Source organism: Cydia strobilella, chromosome Z (assembly GCF_947568885.1).
Source record: "Cydia strobilella chromosome Z, ilCydStro3.1, whole genome shotgun sequence".
Classification (NCBI taxonomy): domain Eukaryota; kingdom Metazoa; phylum Arthropoda; class Insecta; order Lepidoptera; family Tortricidae; genus Cydia; species Cydia strobilella.
This window is the reverse complement of record NC_086068.1, coordinates 26,091,273-26,107,682: the sequence shown is the minus strand read 5'-3', so window position 1 is coordinate 26,107,682 and position 16,410 is coordinate 26,091,273. Positions and strand designations below refer to the sequence as shown.

The 16,410-nt window shown below is 37.0% G+C and overlaps 1 protein-coding gene across 5 annotated transcripts in view; it reads right to left on the bottom strand.

Moving 5' to 3' along the window:
• The window catches only part of LOC134754261 (potassium voltage-gated channel protein Shaker), a 403,882-nt gene that overhangs the window by 217,558 nt on the left and 169,914 nt on the right, over positions 1 to 16,410 (bottom strand). The window contains exon 1 of one of the 5 annotated variants that reach the window (XM_063690474.1): positions 14,206 to 14,337. The exons of the other annotated variants lie outside the window; for them this stretch is intronic. Within the exon in view, the coding sequence (XP_063546544.1) occupies positions 14,206 to 14,234 (29 nt within the window). The 5' untranslated portion in view covers positions 14,235 to 14,337. Of the gene's footprint in view, positions 1 to 14,205; positions 14,338 to 16,410 lie in introns of those variants that run through there. 5 annotated transcript variants of the gene reach the window in all.

Here is a 16,410-nt window from a genome sequence, read left to right as displayed (position 1 = left end):
AGTTCCGTTCTGATCATCATCAGCAGTTCCACTTCATCAAATGTCACATTTTTAAATGTAAATGCTTGATTTGTTGATGAAAATACTAAAATCACTATATGTATGCCTTTGACATTTGAGGAGTTCCCTCGATTCCTCATGGATCCCATCATCAGAACTGCGTTTTGACAAAAACGGGACCAATCTGTATGTATATACTTACAATCAAAGAAAGAATTTTCAAAATCAGTCCAGAAATGACGGAGTTATGGAGTAACAAACATTTAAAAAAAAAACAACCGAATTGAGAACCTCCTCCTTTTGAAATCTTGAAGTCGGTTAAAAAAACCCGGTCGGTGATAAGGACAAAGCATGGCACTATTTTCTCTTTCCTCTTATAGGAATCGCAATAAGACTATCTTTCTCTATCAAAGAGTGTCAGGCCCTTGCACAAAGCATTTCGTTGTCGAAGCGATAGCGATTGTCACCTTGGCTAGGCCGGCTGATCTGTCCTTATCCCGCCGCCCGCACATAAGTACATAATACGACACTAGGGAATGCAATCCCGCATGAGGAATTCAATCCCGGTATTTAGCGGGATTGTCAGTCTCAGTCCCGCGGGATCCTGGTATTTGCGGGATCCCGCAAGTTAGGTGCTATACAATTTTACGAATTGGTACTAAATTTGAAGGTTTAATACAAAAAGTAAACAATTTTAGAAATAGTACATTGTGTATTATGGGCGGTAAACAAAAATGTACGAACGAGTGTGAACTGAAGGCTACAAACACGATTCCGTCATTCCTGTACTGTGGCACGCCAAATGTTCCTCACAAGTCTCATTACACTTGTGAGAAAAAAAGAGGGAAAAAATAAAACTTTTGCATAATTTCGGTACACGTACATTACAGGCCTAGGTCCAAATTTAGGATTTACGGACCGCATCACCTAGCAAGTGTGACGTAAAAAAACACTACAACCCCAGGTCGAAATTTACGATTTACGGACCGCATCGCCTACGTGAATAAGTAACACCTTTTACGAGCAAGTGAGATGAAATAGTTATCCACAAGAGAGGAAAGTCGGTTTTTCTTGCGAGTGTTTATTTTGAGTCCCGAGAAAGCGAAAGATTCTATAAGTGAATCACGAGCGAAGCGAGTGATTCTAAGGTAGAATCTTGAGCGTAGCGAGGGATTCAAATACACGAGATGTAAAAACTTTGCTCTCGTGTTGCACACATAATTTTTTACCTCAGTAGTGAGAACATATTAAAGGTTAAAATGTATTTCGAATTACACAGAATAAACAGAAAAAAAAAGTATTATAATATGTACGATACGATAAGATACGATACGATACGATACGATACGATACGAGACCGGACCGTACCGTACCGTACCGTACCGTACCGTAGTATGAAGTTCATGGCCTTCACTAAATTAAAAAGCTATATTGTTTCACTCCCTGGAGTGAGGAAAGTCGCACTTTCCTCACTCCAGGGAGTGACGAAAGTAGGCTTGTTCGAGCTGCTGAGGTGAAAAATTGTTTATTTAACTTCTTAAAAAATTATTATTAGACATTACTGGTATAAAATACGCCCCACAGTTTTATTATTGTTGGACACAACTTGCATTTTGCACTCTGCGAATCTTCCGCCTTCAAAAAATACTTTCACATACAGCGTAAATTTCCTAGTAGGTACTGTTGCTGTACTGCCAGTACTTGGAAACTCTTTATACATCGTCTCCAACATAATTAACAGTATGTACATACAAGCAAAAATATTTGTTCATATAAATAAATGTTTATTTTTGAATATTTAATCAAAACAAATATTACTAAATTCACAAGATAGCAAAAAATAGACAAATGCGGGCGAAATTCTCTTCCGTGTCCCTTCCCCCTTCCTCCACAGATGCATCTAGGCTCCGTGAAGAACTTTCGCCAGTAGGAGACATGTTACTTGTACTTAGTAACACCTAAGAATCACGTCGCTCCTCAATCCCGCAAATCCCGCGGGATGCCGCTTAATTTACGCGCGGGATTAATCCCGCAAATTGTATGCGGGATCCCGGTATTTCGGGATCCTGGTATCCCGGTATTGCATTCCCTATACGACACGAATCGGAATCGCAAATGACTCGTCAAAGTATGAAGCCGTCATCGTCACATCATAACTTCGCTCAATTGCTTGCGATTGGCCCAGAACCGATCCTCCCGATACCGTTTAGCAAGGTACGTTCAATGCTGCTGGCACGTACAGGGAAACTACACACAGAACATTGGCTAAACCAGACTGGATGCAGACACGCCAAACAAGCCATGCCTGGCATCAACGGAAAGCTCACAAGGGTGCTCCTTCAATTAGGAAAGACCCGACTGAGCATGGTAACCAGTGTCATAACAGGTCATGGACTATTTAACAAACATCTTTTTATAACAGGTGTCACAGACAGTCCCCTATGCAGAGGATGCATGGAGACAGAAGAAACAGCCTCTCACGTGGTGCTGGAGTGCAGCGGAGTGGCCCCATACAGGGCAAAACATCTCGGATCCCCGAGAGACCTCCCCGAGGTCCTACTCAACATCAAAGGTTTGATAGGTTTCCTCGAGGAGCTGGGCTGGCAGGACAAGCCCACCCCCATGTCACGCAAAATAGGCGCCAGTCGTCGAGTTGCGGAAAATCGCCCGAACTACAATACAATACAATACAACTTCGCTCAAAAGTTACGCTTTTTTGTTTATTTCTCACTGCACCCACCTTGACGCTTTTTTGTTTTGCCCTATGGTTGACTAGGAGAAAATGCCTATACTGCCTCCTGTCGCGTCATCAGTCGCGTCAGGGGTATCACGACAAGTCAAACGAGTTAGTCTGCTGACTTCTCTTCTAAAACAAAATCGACCAAATTATGCGCGTAATTACAGTAAAAAAACTGGGTGCAGGGAGCCCGCCCCGCGGGTTTCCTGTTCATAGCCGCTTTGCTGACTTTCCTCTACATAGGGAAAACGCTGGGATCAGCTACGAGCGTAGCGCTACGAAAACGTTGGCAGTGGATAGTATAAAAGCAGGATGATGGGAATTTGCCATTCCTGTGGTCATTTTAGTATCTGGAATATAAAAAAAGTCTAACCGTTATACTTATAGGTACATTATTTACTTATTTTAAAAGCATCAAAATGATAAAAATGAAATGTGCTTTAGTTGCCAACCGGAATTGGCAGCCCAAGCGGCAGCTGCATGGGCCTCAATTCCTAACGTATGCTGAGCGCAACCGAGTGTTCAATTCCTGTCTACCAGTAATGCAGGCTAATATACCATATTACACATAGTTATTAATAATATTTGGCTGGTTCGGCTGACGTGGAAACGCGCCTGCGCTCACTCACCGAAGGGAATCAAAGCCTGTATGGTACCATTGATTGTTACAAGCATTCTCGTCCGCCCAAGTGTTTCCGCTCCCACCTACTCGAGCGACCGTCCTACCCACATCGAACTACATTACAATACCTTGTCATAACAACGTGTCAGTCATGGCTTTTCCTTTCACTAAAATTTCTTAACAAATTTTTCATTTAATAAAAGTTTCATCTACTTCATAAAAAAACACACACCTGTTGGTAATTTAATTCCCGTTATTATCTCCGTATCCCTTCATTAAATAACTACCACTATAATAGCAATAGCAAATAGCTCATAATCAGCGTAAGTTATTCCAATTTGTGGGAATAATCTATGACACCAATTACAATACATGATATGATATCCCCATTGAAATTATGGTGCTTTTAAATAATATATGATAATATTGTGTACTTATAGGTATATATAAAACTAGAGTGTAAAGTGTGACATTCGCAGAGCTCATGCTATGTTAGATAAATACCTGTGTACAGTTAGCATCAAATAGATAGTGACGGCCAAAGTAGCCAAACATGTCAGTACATGTCTTGCTGGCGTCTCAAGCCAAGCTCGAAAATAAACTTTATTCTTTATTCTTTCGTTATTGCATACATGTAGTAGGTACAAAAGATATTAAATACTACAAGAAGTTCTTACATGCTATCCGATTCGGGTGTTGCACTTTGAACTGGGTATTTATAAGTATTTAAATAGAAGTCATAAGTAGCCATAAGGTTATAGAAAGGCAAACTGGTCTTCTTTTTCATGTAGCATGTAGAATTATCGTCACTCGCTTCTTCTCGTAAAAATACAAAAGTAAATTAGTATTTTATTTGTACGTCTGACATTATATGACTTGACATTGACAAGCCATTAACAAACGCTGTCGCGACTGCACGCCGCAACAGCAGCAGTCGTGCTGCTACAGTAGTGCTGCACCGCGGTAACGTCGCAACTGCAGTGCAGCGGCAGTCAGAAATGGACAGTCACCTTAACACATAGAAGCAGTATATTGGCCAACTTACAGCAGTTTTGTTATGGTTTTGTACCGTTTTTACATTTTAAGTTAATTTTATAGTTGCATAATAACGTTTATTTGGCTACTGTAAAGCTTATTTGGGCACACATTATACAGCTTTAGATCCTAAATAGGTTAACAATAGTTGCTTATAATTGCATTATAGTAGCAATATTATTATTTGTATCTCCTTTGATATCACGGGCCTATAAATCCCGGTCTTCTGATAGGCTTGCGTGGGGATAGTTTTCCAGCTCGGAGGCACTGACCAACCACAATCACGGTTAAAATTCGGATGACGACCAATTTTGATAGCCTCCCGTACTTTTCGCTGAATCACAAACTTTTCTTTCGCCAGCACGGTTACCTTATCGAAACGTATATAGTGAGTCGAATCCGAATCCAATACGTGTTCCGCAGAACCCCGGCTATCCCTGTTCTTCATATTACGTATGTGCTCGGACAATCTGGTGGAAATGTTTCGGCCCGTCTCTCCTATGTAGTTTTTCCTATGTAGTTTGTTGTCGAGCGTTTTCGACTTAAAACACGTGAGTGACCCGTTATTAATATATTTAATAAGTGCTTGATTTGTTGATGAAAATACTAAATTCACTACTTCGATTCCTCATGGATCCCATCATCAGAACCGCTTTTTCACAAAAACTGGACCAATCTGTATGTATATACTACAATACAATACAATACAATCAAAAAAATATATTACAATCAAAGAAAGAATTTTCAAAATCGGTCCAGAAATGACGGAGTTATGGAGTAACAAACATTAAAAAAAAAAACATACAACCGAATTGAGAACCTCCTCCTTTGAAATCTTGAAGTCGGTTAAAAACACCCGAAAAATTTCAACAAGGAAGACGGGTACAAATTATCGTCAACTTGGGGACCAGTGATTCAGATGTTGAAACCAAGGGATCTATCTTCGGACATTGCGGATATTGTTAGTGTTGCGTGTCGTGCTTTGGATAATAAACATTAACCAAAAACGGGTAGATAATAGTTATTTGTGCAACAAGAGAGGAAAGTCGGTTTTTCTTGCGAGTGTTTATTTTGAGTCCCGAGAAAGCGAAAGATTCTATAATTGAATCACGAGCGTAGCGAGTGATTCTAAGGTAGAATCTTGAGCGTAGCGAGGGACTCAAAAACACGAGTTGTAAAATAAATTTGCTCTCGTGTTGCACACATAATTTTTCACCTCAGTAGTGAGAACATATTAAAGGTTAAAATGTATTTGGAATTACACAGAATAAACAGAAAAAAAAGTATTATAATATGTACGATACGATAAGATACGATACGATACGATACGAGACCGGACCGGACCGGACCGGACCGGACCGGACCGGACCGGACCGGACCGGACCGGACCGGGCCGGACCGTACCGTACCGTACCGTACCGTAGTATGAAGTTCATGGCCTTCACTAAACTAGTGGCTCTGTGAGCTGTAGACCTCGCGAGCATAGCTTAAGATGGATGTGTCTAGGGCTGTCCTGCCGACGACTAACCACCAAAAGATGGCGTGATTGTTCAGAATTTGCGAATTATCGCCATCGTTTCCAAAACTCAAACATTTTCTAAGACGCGTTGATATTTACGCATATGCAACAAAAATATGACGTCTAAATCGAAATATATTTACACTCAACAGTAGAGACTGTCACACTTCATCAAAATTGTGTAAAGACTGCAAAATATAGCAATATCTTGCATTCACAAACACATACGTACTTTAAGACAACTGTCAGTAAATTCGTAATGTTACAGTAAAGTAACCTAGAGGGCGCTGCGGATGGAATGTTTATTGTTAAAAAAGATCAGAAATTAAATTTAAATTCTTGTTTGAGCAACGATTGCGACTTTGACAAGGCACTTATAACCAACTGATATTTTCAGACATTAATTTTCATAATACGAAATTCTTCGCGCTCTTTCATACAGGCTGCGCCCGACCCTACAGTGTAAAGCCTGTGTGTAAGAGCGCGCTTCGCACGCTCTAATGTCGGGCTAAGCCCGACCTTACAGCGTAAAGGGCGCCGCAGGCCCCCTGTATGTAATCTTTACAATATAAAAGGCGCCCCAGAAGCCATGTATAAAAAGCGCGTTTCGTGCGCTTTAATATCAGGCTTTACCCGACCCTATATTGTAAAGCCTGTAGGTATGAGCGCATTTGAGCGTTTTATGCCTTAATTTTCGCACAGGGAGCTGGTCTCAAACAAACGCAGTCGTGAAATTTCTGTAAAAATGCCACATTTTAACTCTTTTCCAGCTTTTTATAAGACCGCGTATTCTATTTTTATAATATTTCATTAAAATGGAAAAAGATCTATCAAATGAACTCAATTATATCGCAATCAAATGATTTCAATTGTATCGAATTATAAATTAGAATCGTAGTCTGTAAGTTTAGGTTTATAGTATCTTGATGTACATAGTTAATTTAGTTAGTATATAAACAATATTTGTACGCCAGTCATGGCAAAACAAAATATATACGCTTGTTTGATACAAATAAACATTCATTCATTCCGTTAATGGACTGATGAGTAATTATTAAATAAACACTTCAAATAGGGGTCATTTTAGCTCCGAATGCGTCGTTTCTAGCGCAAAATCAGCGGCATCTATGTCAGCAGCACGTAATGGCTAACTAAACTTATGGCTCCGCCGTTCAGAACACTAGAAAATTAAAATAACAAAAAAAAACATATTTTTTAGGGCTTGTAAAAATGAAACGTATACGCTTAGCCCGCACTTAATCAATCAATTTCAAAATATAAAAATAAAAAACAATTAATAAAAAACCAATTTTAAGTGTAAAAAAATACAAAAAGTTATGTAGCAGCATACAATTACTGGGGATCGAACCAGGGACCACGCGGTGCAAACGAAAAAAGCGAATGTTTGCAAAACACGCTATGATAGTGCTTACCTAAGCTGGCGAAATTCAGCTACTCATTCTCGAGTAAAAACTAAATATCTAAATACCGCCAAAACCAGAAATACAAAGTTTCTGCATTTTTCGACATTTAATCTGTAAACATATCTCAAAAAGAAAATACTGTTATGATATCGATACGACTATTTGTTTAGGCGCGAGCTATCACAACTCCGCCATTTTGAAAAATTTCCAAAAACCGGATCGACAAAAAAATTCTATTTTATCATAGAATTTGGTCACAAAATTTCACGAGAATCGGTTGAGAATTGCGACCCGTAGAGGAGAACATCCGGACATACAAAAGCAAAATGCCCGAGTCAAACCGTAGACCTTCGCTACGCTTCGGTCAATTAAAAAGCTACATTGTTTCACTCCAGGGAGTGACGAAAGTAGGCTTGTTCGAGCTGATGAGGTGAAATTTTATTTGTCTACCCCGAACATTTATATAAACTAATGTCCGGTAGTTTAGTGTTGTTTACCAATATCTCAATTGACATTTGCTGGGACAGTCTTCCGTGACCACAGCTAGTGCAACCTAATTGAAACGTCGGAAAAAAAGGTAAAATAATGAAATTTAATCGCGTCTGATCCGGGTATTGACATTAATTATACATTGATATGATATGATATGATTTATTTAACTCACAATATACAATTGCACTTAAAATTACACATGGTAAATTCTTATTGTGATCGTCAGTTTTTTACATTATGAATAATTGAATATGAAAAATAACAGTGACAATCAAAATTACATTATTCTTCTTCTTCACGTGCCATCTCCGTCCAGGAGGTCGGCGACCATATGTCTATATGTCTCTCTATGTTCAGTCATGCGAATCAGTCTATCTATGCTCTTCACTTTTAACCAGTCTCTTATATTTCCAGTCCATGATGTGCGCCTTTTACCGTAAAATTACATTGGATTATCTATTTCCTCATAATTAATCAAATATACCTAATAAAATAATTAATCATTTCGAATCAAAATTAATCCCTCGTTGTTTTATCGTTCATGTAGTCTTGTGTGGTATAGTAAGCTTTAGAAATAAGTTTCCGCTTTACATAATTCTTAAATTTATTAATTGATAATTCAGTAACATGGTTTGGAAGTTTATTATAAAATCTTACACAATTACCCATTTATGATTTTTTAATTTTATGGAGCCGAGACAAGGGCACTGCGAGCTTATGTTTATTTCTAGTGTTTATATTATGAATGTCACATTTTTTCCTAAAATTGACAATACTTTTATGTACAGAATATTCTCATAAATGTATTGACAGTGCACTTTCATTATGTCAATTTCCTTAAATTTATCTCTGTGAGTCTCTATGGTTCATTTTATATATATATTTTTTATACTACGTCGGTGGCAAACAAGCATACGGTCCGCCTGATGTTAAGCAGTCTCCGTAGCCTATGTACGACTGCAACTCCAGAGGAGTTACATGCGCGTTGCCGACCCTAACACTCCTCTCCCTCGTTGAGCTCTGACAACCTTACTCACCGGCAGGAACACAACACTATGAGTAGGGTCTAGTGTTATTTGGCTGCGGTTTTCTGTAAGGTGGAGGTACTTCCCCAGTTGGGCTCTGCTGTAGATCTGGAATGACATCCGCTGTCCTGTGCCCTACCACACAAAGCGAGATGTCATTCGCAGTGCCCATACCTCTCTTTTGGACATCGTTTAAGGACATACCCGGGTCCGGACGTAGTTTATGGACATACCCGGGTCCCTATATAATATAATGCTCGAATAGCCCTCTTCTGCAGAACAAAAATGGTATTTATCTCTGAAGCAGTAAAATACCATATGACATAATGTTATGGAATTAATTAAAATATACTCATCGAGCTGTTTTCACATCAGTTAACTGACGGATTTTGCTCACTGCACATAGAAAAAACATCCCTTCTGTTGCGGTACAAATTGCTTACAATTTTATTAACTACATTACCACTACTTTTATCGCGTTATGATGTTGACGAAGATGGTCAAAATTAAATGAGGACACCATATTTGTTTGCATATATCGAAATAGCGAAGGTCGTGAACTAGTCAAAGATTTGTCTGTTAAGCTGCCGAAGCTGGGCAGCATGGCCAGAGGAATGAAGCACCATCTTACACCTATTCTTCATAAAGCTCCCTTTAGTAGTCTGAGATTCGTATAGCTCTTTTGGGACGATAGGCTTTGAAAAACTTGGAGCCCACCCTTCGGACAGTTTAAACGACCCTGTCATATATGCGTTCACGTCTATGCATCGACATCCAGGCTTTCAAAGCGGGTCAGGACTTCGAGCTGAAAGCTTTGGATCGGTGCTGTGCGGAGCGTATTTAGACCTCATGTAACATGTTATACCTTTTCTAATGTTTGCATACATTTTGCCAGTAAATCTGTAACTAGCAAAACCAACTTTACATACTTTTGAGAAAAATATTGTAAGAATACTTTTTATTTTAAAATGGATTTATTAAAGTATTTACTATTCTACTCTAAAATATTATTTTTTATTGTGAAACTGTGTGTCTTCTGTCATAACATGTAAAGAAAACTAAATACCTATTCATAATTTAAAAACGGTTTATTATTAGGTAACCGCGCTTTTAAGATTTCGAAAGAGAAGTGGACAGAAATAAATTTTAACAAAATGTGACATATCACGAGCCATCAAATTATAATGTGGAATTAAGTCCCTTCTCTGGTCATAGGCATGTGCCAAAAGCGTCAAGTAGCTAAGTGGCTGCAAGTGCAAGCTGCACCGCACCGGTTGATACCAACATGGAATTGGCAGCACTTGGACTACTTGGCAAGCTTTCTAATGACTTCGGCTCATAACGATATATTTACTTTGTCATAGCAGCACCACGTTTTGCTAGTTACATAGTAACAATATATGTACCCACTTGTTTGTAATGCAAACTTAATTAGGTAACCTACCCTTTTTGTAAGAAAGTTAAAATACCACCTTAAAATAAGATTGTATTGATGTTGCTGTTTAACCATTGGGGAGGGCTGAATTGATAATATCAGTATAGTACTTACTTATAGTTTAATTACTTATAATAATATAAATAAAAATTGCAAAAGGATGTATTCTTAAATTGTTAATATACACATAAAAAAATTAACAATCAATTTTTTTTATTTCTACTCGGGTGGTAAAAATCTATTCGTCAGCATAGCATTATGTATACGTTAATGTTACAGTCAGGTGTAAAAGAGTCTGACCTTCTCAACACACAAACTTCTATACGTCGGGGCTATGCGGTCAGATATCTCTGCAATCCCATAGTGCGGTCAGTGGGCGCAGCTAAACGAAAGGAATATTTTAAACTGAGTTCAAAATTGACTTTATATTAGAACAAATTAATTTTTTTTTTATTTCAAAAATATTATATTTGTGTTATTTGAAGTAGAAACATTAATACAGTGATTCAGAAGACGTGAGCAGCAGGATCAACAGTGCGCATTTCGTAAATTACAAGCAACTGTTTCGTATCAGTACTAGTGAGATTAACGTTATTTTTTTAGTTGCGTTGAAAAAAAAAACGTTCTTAATTTATTTACGACATGCATGGTCGCCCTACAATGAGAATAAGTACTAATAAAAACTACCGATATTCTGTGTCAAATTGAGTGTCGTCACTTAATCACTGTTATCAGTCTGGTTACTTTTGAAAACTCGATCTCACTCAAGTTTGACAGTTTATTTTCTTTAAATTTAGTTTTTTTTTGTATAATTTTTTAATTTATAAATCGTGATAGCATTGTATGAAATTGCGCGCAAAGTTTGATATATTGTTTATTCAATTTCTATCTGTGAGTACCCGTAATTGGCTTTGTATTGTTACCTAAATAAGCGCAATGTTTTTGTAGCTGTTGGTACTCCTTAAATAATAAAATAAATAAATAATCAAAATGCTGTCATTATATAAAGTCGATTTTTGGTCTAAAAGTCTTCTAGAAATCGATTTTCGCTCATGTCGTCTCGGACTTGGGTATATTTAGTATCAGTGCATTCAGTATGATGCCCTCAACACAAATATATGAGATGACAAGCGCGAAAGTGGTGGGGGTAGTTGCTGTGACGTCATAAAATCGGCAGTACAAAGTTTTTTACATTTTTCTTTTAAACATACCATGTGGGGTACCAAATGAAAGGGCTTTGTGAGTAGATCAAAATATATAACATACTGTAACATTTTCACTACTTGGTCTAACAAATTATTAGAAAACGTTCAAAAATTTCACAATCCACAGTTGACTTTAAACTGCTCTAAATTGAAAATTAGTTTAGTTTATTCATCACTGAATGGATTATTCCAAAATACATACCAAGTGACTGTGTATATTCTCTATATAATGTAAAAAAATAATTAACCAGATATATCTAAAAACAAAAAAGTACATCAAGTTAAATAACACTATAATTTTCTGTTACATTAAACTGCAACTATTATTAAAACAAATAAAAAACCTGATTGTTAACATTTTATTAAATGGTCTATTAACTAGCTTTCATTCGGTACCCATATTGCTATAGTAAGAAAAAATACATCCCCCCCTCCCTTTTTTCATTAGCGGGCGCCATTTTCAAAATGTATATAGCCTTTGTTACTACCATAACTTTGACGAATTCAATCACATCTCATATGTCAAAAACCGTCCAGACGTTAGGGCTGTAGGGCGTGCCAAATAAATGGACATATATACATACCCACGCTCGAAAAACATTACCCTCTTTCTGATGCAGTCGGGTAAAAATGTCATTTTATACAATTTTTTTACTGAAAAAGTCGTATGTGAATGTAATCTTCCTATTATGAGATGACTATTTGCCATTCACCGTAGAATTTGACAGATAGAGAGTTTGACGTTACCGTATTAAAGATTAATAAGGTCTACTGTATGAAATTACAAGCAAATATCAGTCCTCGTGAATTAAGTATACTTAGTCTGCTATTTTAAAGACTATGAACTCTAAGTACTAGAAATAAAGTAGAATATTACTAATTAATTACGTAATGCGACATGCTAAAAACAGCCCAAAAATTTTGGGCGATAGAATAAGTTTCAGTTTAAAACGCTATAGGTACCCTTTTGAATTGTTTTTACATTTATCTACACACATATTATAATAAGCCTCTATGACGTGTTCAAAAATCGCAAATTATAGCCAGCATATAGTTAAACGGTTTTGTTAGAACAAATTGTGAAAAAAATTTTCATTAATGCATCTAACTATCGCACCACTTTCGTGTAAAGTAAGCGATAGGGTGGTTCAAAAAACCTATTTTATTATTTTCCGACGGGGCACCCCCTTATTTTGTTACATTTATTATGCTGATAAATACACCAAGTTTTGTAAATTTATTTCAACTACAAGGGGGTGCTCAACCACTTGTTGTTAAATAAATAAATATAAAAAAAAATGTTAAATGTTGATTTCTTGTATCCAAAAAAAAACAATTATTTATTTTTTAGATTTTTTTTAGTAAATAATTATCTATTTTCACACTATTTGAACATGTGGTTATAAGTTTTGAAGTAGATAAACAATTTAGTTTATATTATTTATAATTTTGCAGAAAGTTATACATACATACATTATAAATTACATAAAAAATAGTTTTTTTTATAACATATTTAAAAATTTTGTTGTAAATGTTATAATCCGTATCTCTTTTACTGGCCATAAATTTAACAAAAAAAGATATACTTTGTATATCTTAGTAAATTTATCATCTACTATGTAAAAAAATATTTTGAGTTCATTTGAGGGCCTAAAATCAATTTCAAATAAAGGTGTACCAAGCTACGCCGCTTCCCCTACATAGCTAGGGCAAACCTAGGTATTGTCTAAATATCTAAAAAGCACGTATGTTGTCGCAGTCCGTCCGTATTTCATTTATTTGAGGCATCTGTAATTATAAGTCTAAGTTACTAGAACCTACTAAGATGATCAACCTCACAAAACACGGGTCACTTAAGGAAAGTATTTCTTCGTCAAAATGCGCAATCAGCATGCATGAAGTCTGTATTTGAACCATAGAGTAACTTATACTAGAGCGTTACTGTCATAGTAAATTTTGTAACCCCAGTAAATTCACTGCCATATGTCGACACACTTTAAAACTAAAAATAAATATTTATAAAAATACGATAAAATGTATTTAAATATGGATAAATGATTTTTTTATTTGCATTAATTATTTTTATATGATTTTGACCCATGTTCTTTCACTGGTATGCGTTAAAATTATAAATAACAAACGAAACAGTCAACGCCCTCTATACGAGTGTAGGCCAAAACTAGTGGCGCCATCTGATCGAGAATCAAATTTTCGTGATTTTCGAGGCACGTTTTTTCCTTAGACTGTATCCATCTATTACGGAGTTATATCTATCTTTGATTTGAACGAAATATTTTTTTATTTGAATAATTGTTGCCGTAGTATCATGTTAACATATATTATGCATTTCAAATGTACAAAAATTACGCGCGAAAAGCTAAAGCGACGCAAGGAGCAAAACAAATGTTTTCAAAGCATCCGAACTTAGACAAAGCTGCTGCAGTGACCGAAGTATGACCGTATGTATGTATGCAAACTTTGAAGAGAAATAATGATTTATGGATTTGGCCGTCTAGCCGACTAGTCGACCGACTAATCGGTCATCCGAGAGCCGATAGTTAAAATTTGATGAATAAAATATATGTGTTGTTTTTTCTTCGCAGGTGTGTTAAAAAAGTCGTATGAAACATGTGTGCTTTGGTCATTACAGAAATCGGCTTTCTTATTTATTGCGCACCTACTCGTAATTCAAACAACTATATGTTACTTACCCGCCACCAGCCACCAATATCATCTGCATGTTGGCGGTTCTACGCCCCCTTGGGCGCAATCCAGATTATCGACTCATCACTATCACATGGTAAACACAATACATTGTAAATTAATATTTCTGGTCTGAAAATACATTACAATTCCTGGAAACGTGTCCGATAGTACTTATTAAATAATATTTCAGACGGCAGAGTTATTAAAGCATTGAAGCCTTTGCAAAAATATGCTAGTAAAACTCAGGTAACTAGATGGGTTTCGTTGCTCTTATAAATAGAAGATCGACGCTCTAGAAATGTGGTGCTGGAGAAGAATGCTTGACATAACCTGGACACAGTTCCGAACCAACGTCTCAATTCTCCAGGAACTTGAAAATGAAAATGAAATAGACCACTCCATGAATGTACAAGAAGAGCTTACAGTACGGGAAGGATGGCGACGGATTGTGAAGCATGCCACCGAATAAATTTTTATTGGGGCTCGATCTTAGTACGAGTACACTACCATTCTAACAGAAGTTCCTTTTTGCAAAGTACTTTGCAATTCTGATTCTGATTAAATATTTTTTACGGCTTTGACCTTGTTATTATATTTTTATTTATTATTTATTTCTTGATATTAACGATACAGATATCCTAACAGTATCTATATGACCTTGACACGTCGCGAAATGTGTTTTACGTGCACAAATAAGCGGGAGCGAGATGCCTAATGACACGGTTTCTGTCATACAAACTCGCATTTCGCCCCCACCAATCAGCGTGTGCGAACGGCAAGGTCGTATAATAACAAGGTCAAAACCGTAACAAATTGTCAAACCAGAATCAGCATCCTGAATTAAACTCTAATCAAATTTTGGCGTTTATCCAAATGGTTACTTTTAGCTGGCTGTTTCATGTCCTGCCTCGTTTCATAAAATATCACTCTGACTATGACCAACATATTCGCGAGTATATGACGAGACGAACCCTCGATAACCGGACTTCGTTTGCTCATTACTGCGTTCCATTTATGAAGTACCTTTGCACAGCATTCTCATACTCCAAAACCTTCATACTGGAAATATTTTCGAAGCATTCTTTTGTGTTGCCGGCAATAACGTAATAAAAAAAATATATCTTAGTTTAACGTATGAACAAGGCACTTACGCATTTATATTCTGGAAAGCCGGGTTTTGTTTAAAATAATTTTCGTTAAGTTTTTCATATTTTTTGGAATTATGATTTATTAATTTGAGGAAGATGATGTTGTCTTCGGTTAACGCGATAATTACTCATGAAATAAAACTAAAAAACGGATTATATCGCGTATATTGAATTTATAATACATCCCGACGTTTCGAACCCTTTACAGCGTTCGTGGTCAACGGGTGACTGAGGAAAAACTACAAAGTGCAAAAATACCCACATACAAAAAATAATAATTTAAGGCTGGTTGTACATGCAAAATCGGTTCATAAGGCTAGTTATACAATACAACTATTTTCAAGTAAAGATATATAATATACGAGTATATATACGCGATAAAAACTACGCCGGCTCCAAGCCTACACCTCGGACACGAGAAGATTTAATTCCCTCCTAAATTGTAGGAGGGTATCCCAATATGAGACCGGCAACAAACTCGGCGGGACACAACATATTATACTTAGAATGTCCAACATCATCCAACACAAAGGTCTCACAGTCTATGTCTCGCTTGCTCCTTTATCAGGATGGACTACCGGATCCCAAGCTGGTGGTAGAAAAAGCCATCTTTCCTATTAAAGTTTGGATATTTCTTAATCTCAATGGCCTCGTGCAGCATTCTGGGTATGTATCGGTTCTCCTTGGCAAGAACCAGAGGCTTATCAAACTTTATTGAGTGATTGGCTTTATCCATGACATGCTCACAGACTGCAGACCTAGGTCGACGGTGCTTGACATCAGCTATGTGTTCCTTCACCCGAGTGGAAATGCTCCGTTTCGTCTGCCCGACATATGATAGGCCACACTCACACTCCAGCCTGTACACTCCTGCAATCTGTAGAGGGGTATTGCATTTTACAGGCCTCAGGAATTGTGACATCTTCTTCAGTGGCTTGAAATATGTTTTTATAGAAGCACGCTTCAAGATGTGGTTGAGGAAGATGATGATTTATTTCCGATGCTTCAGTTACATGTGTATGCACTATTTTGCTTTCTAAATTTAATTACAAAACTCTACCT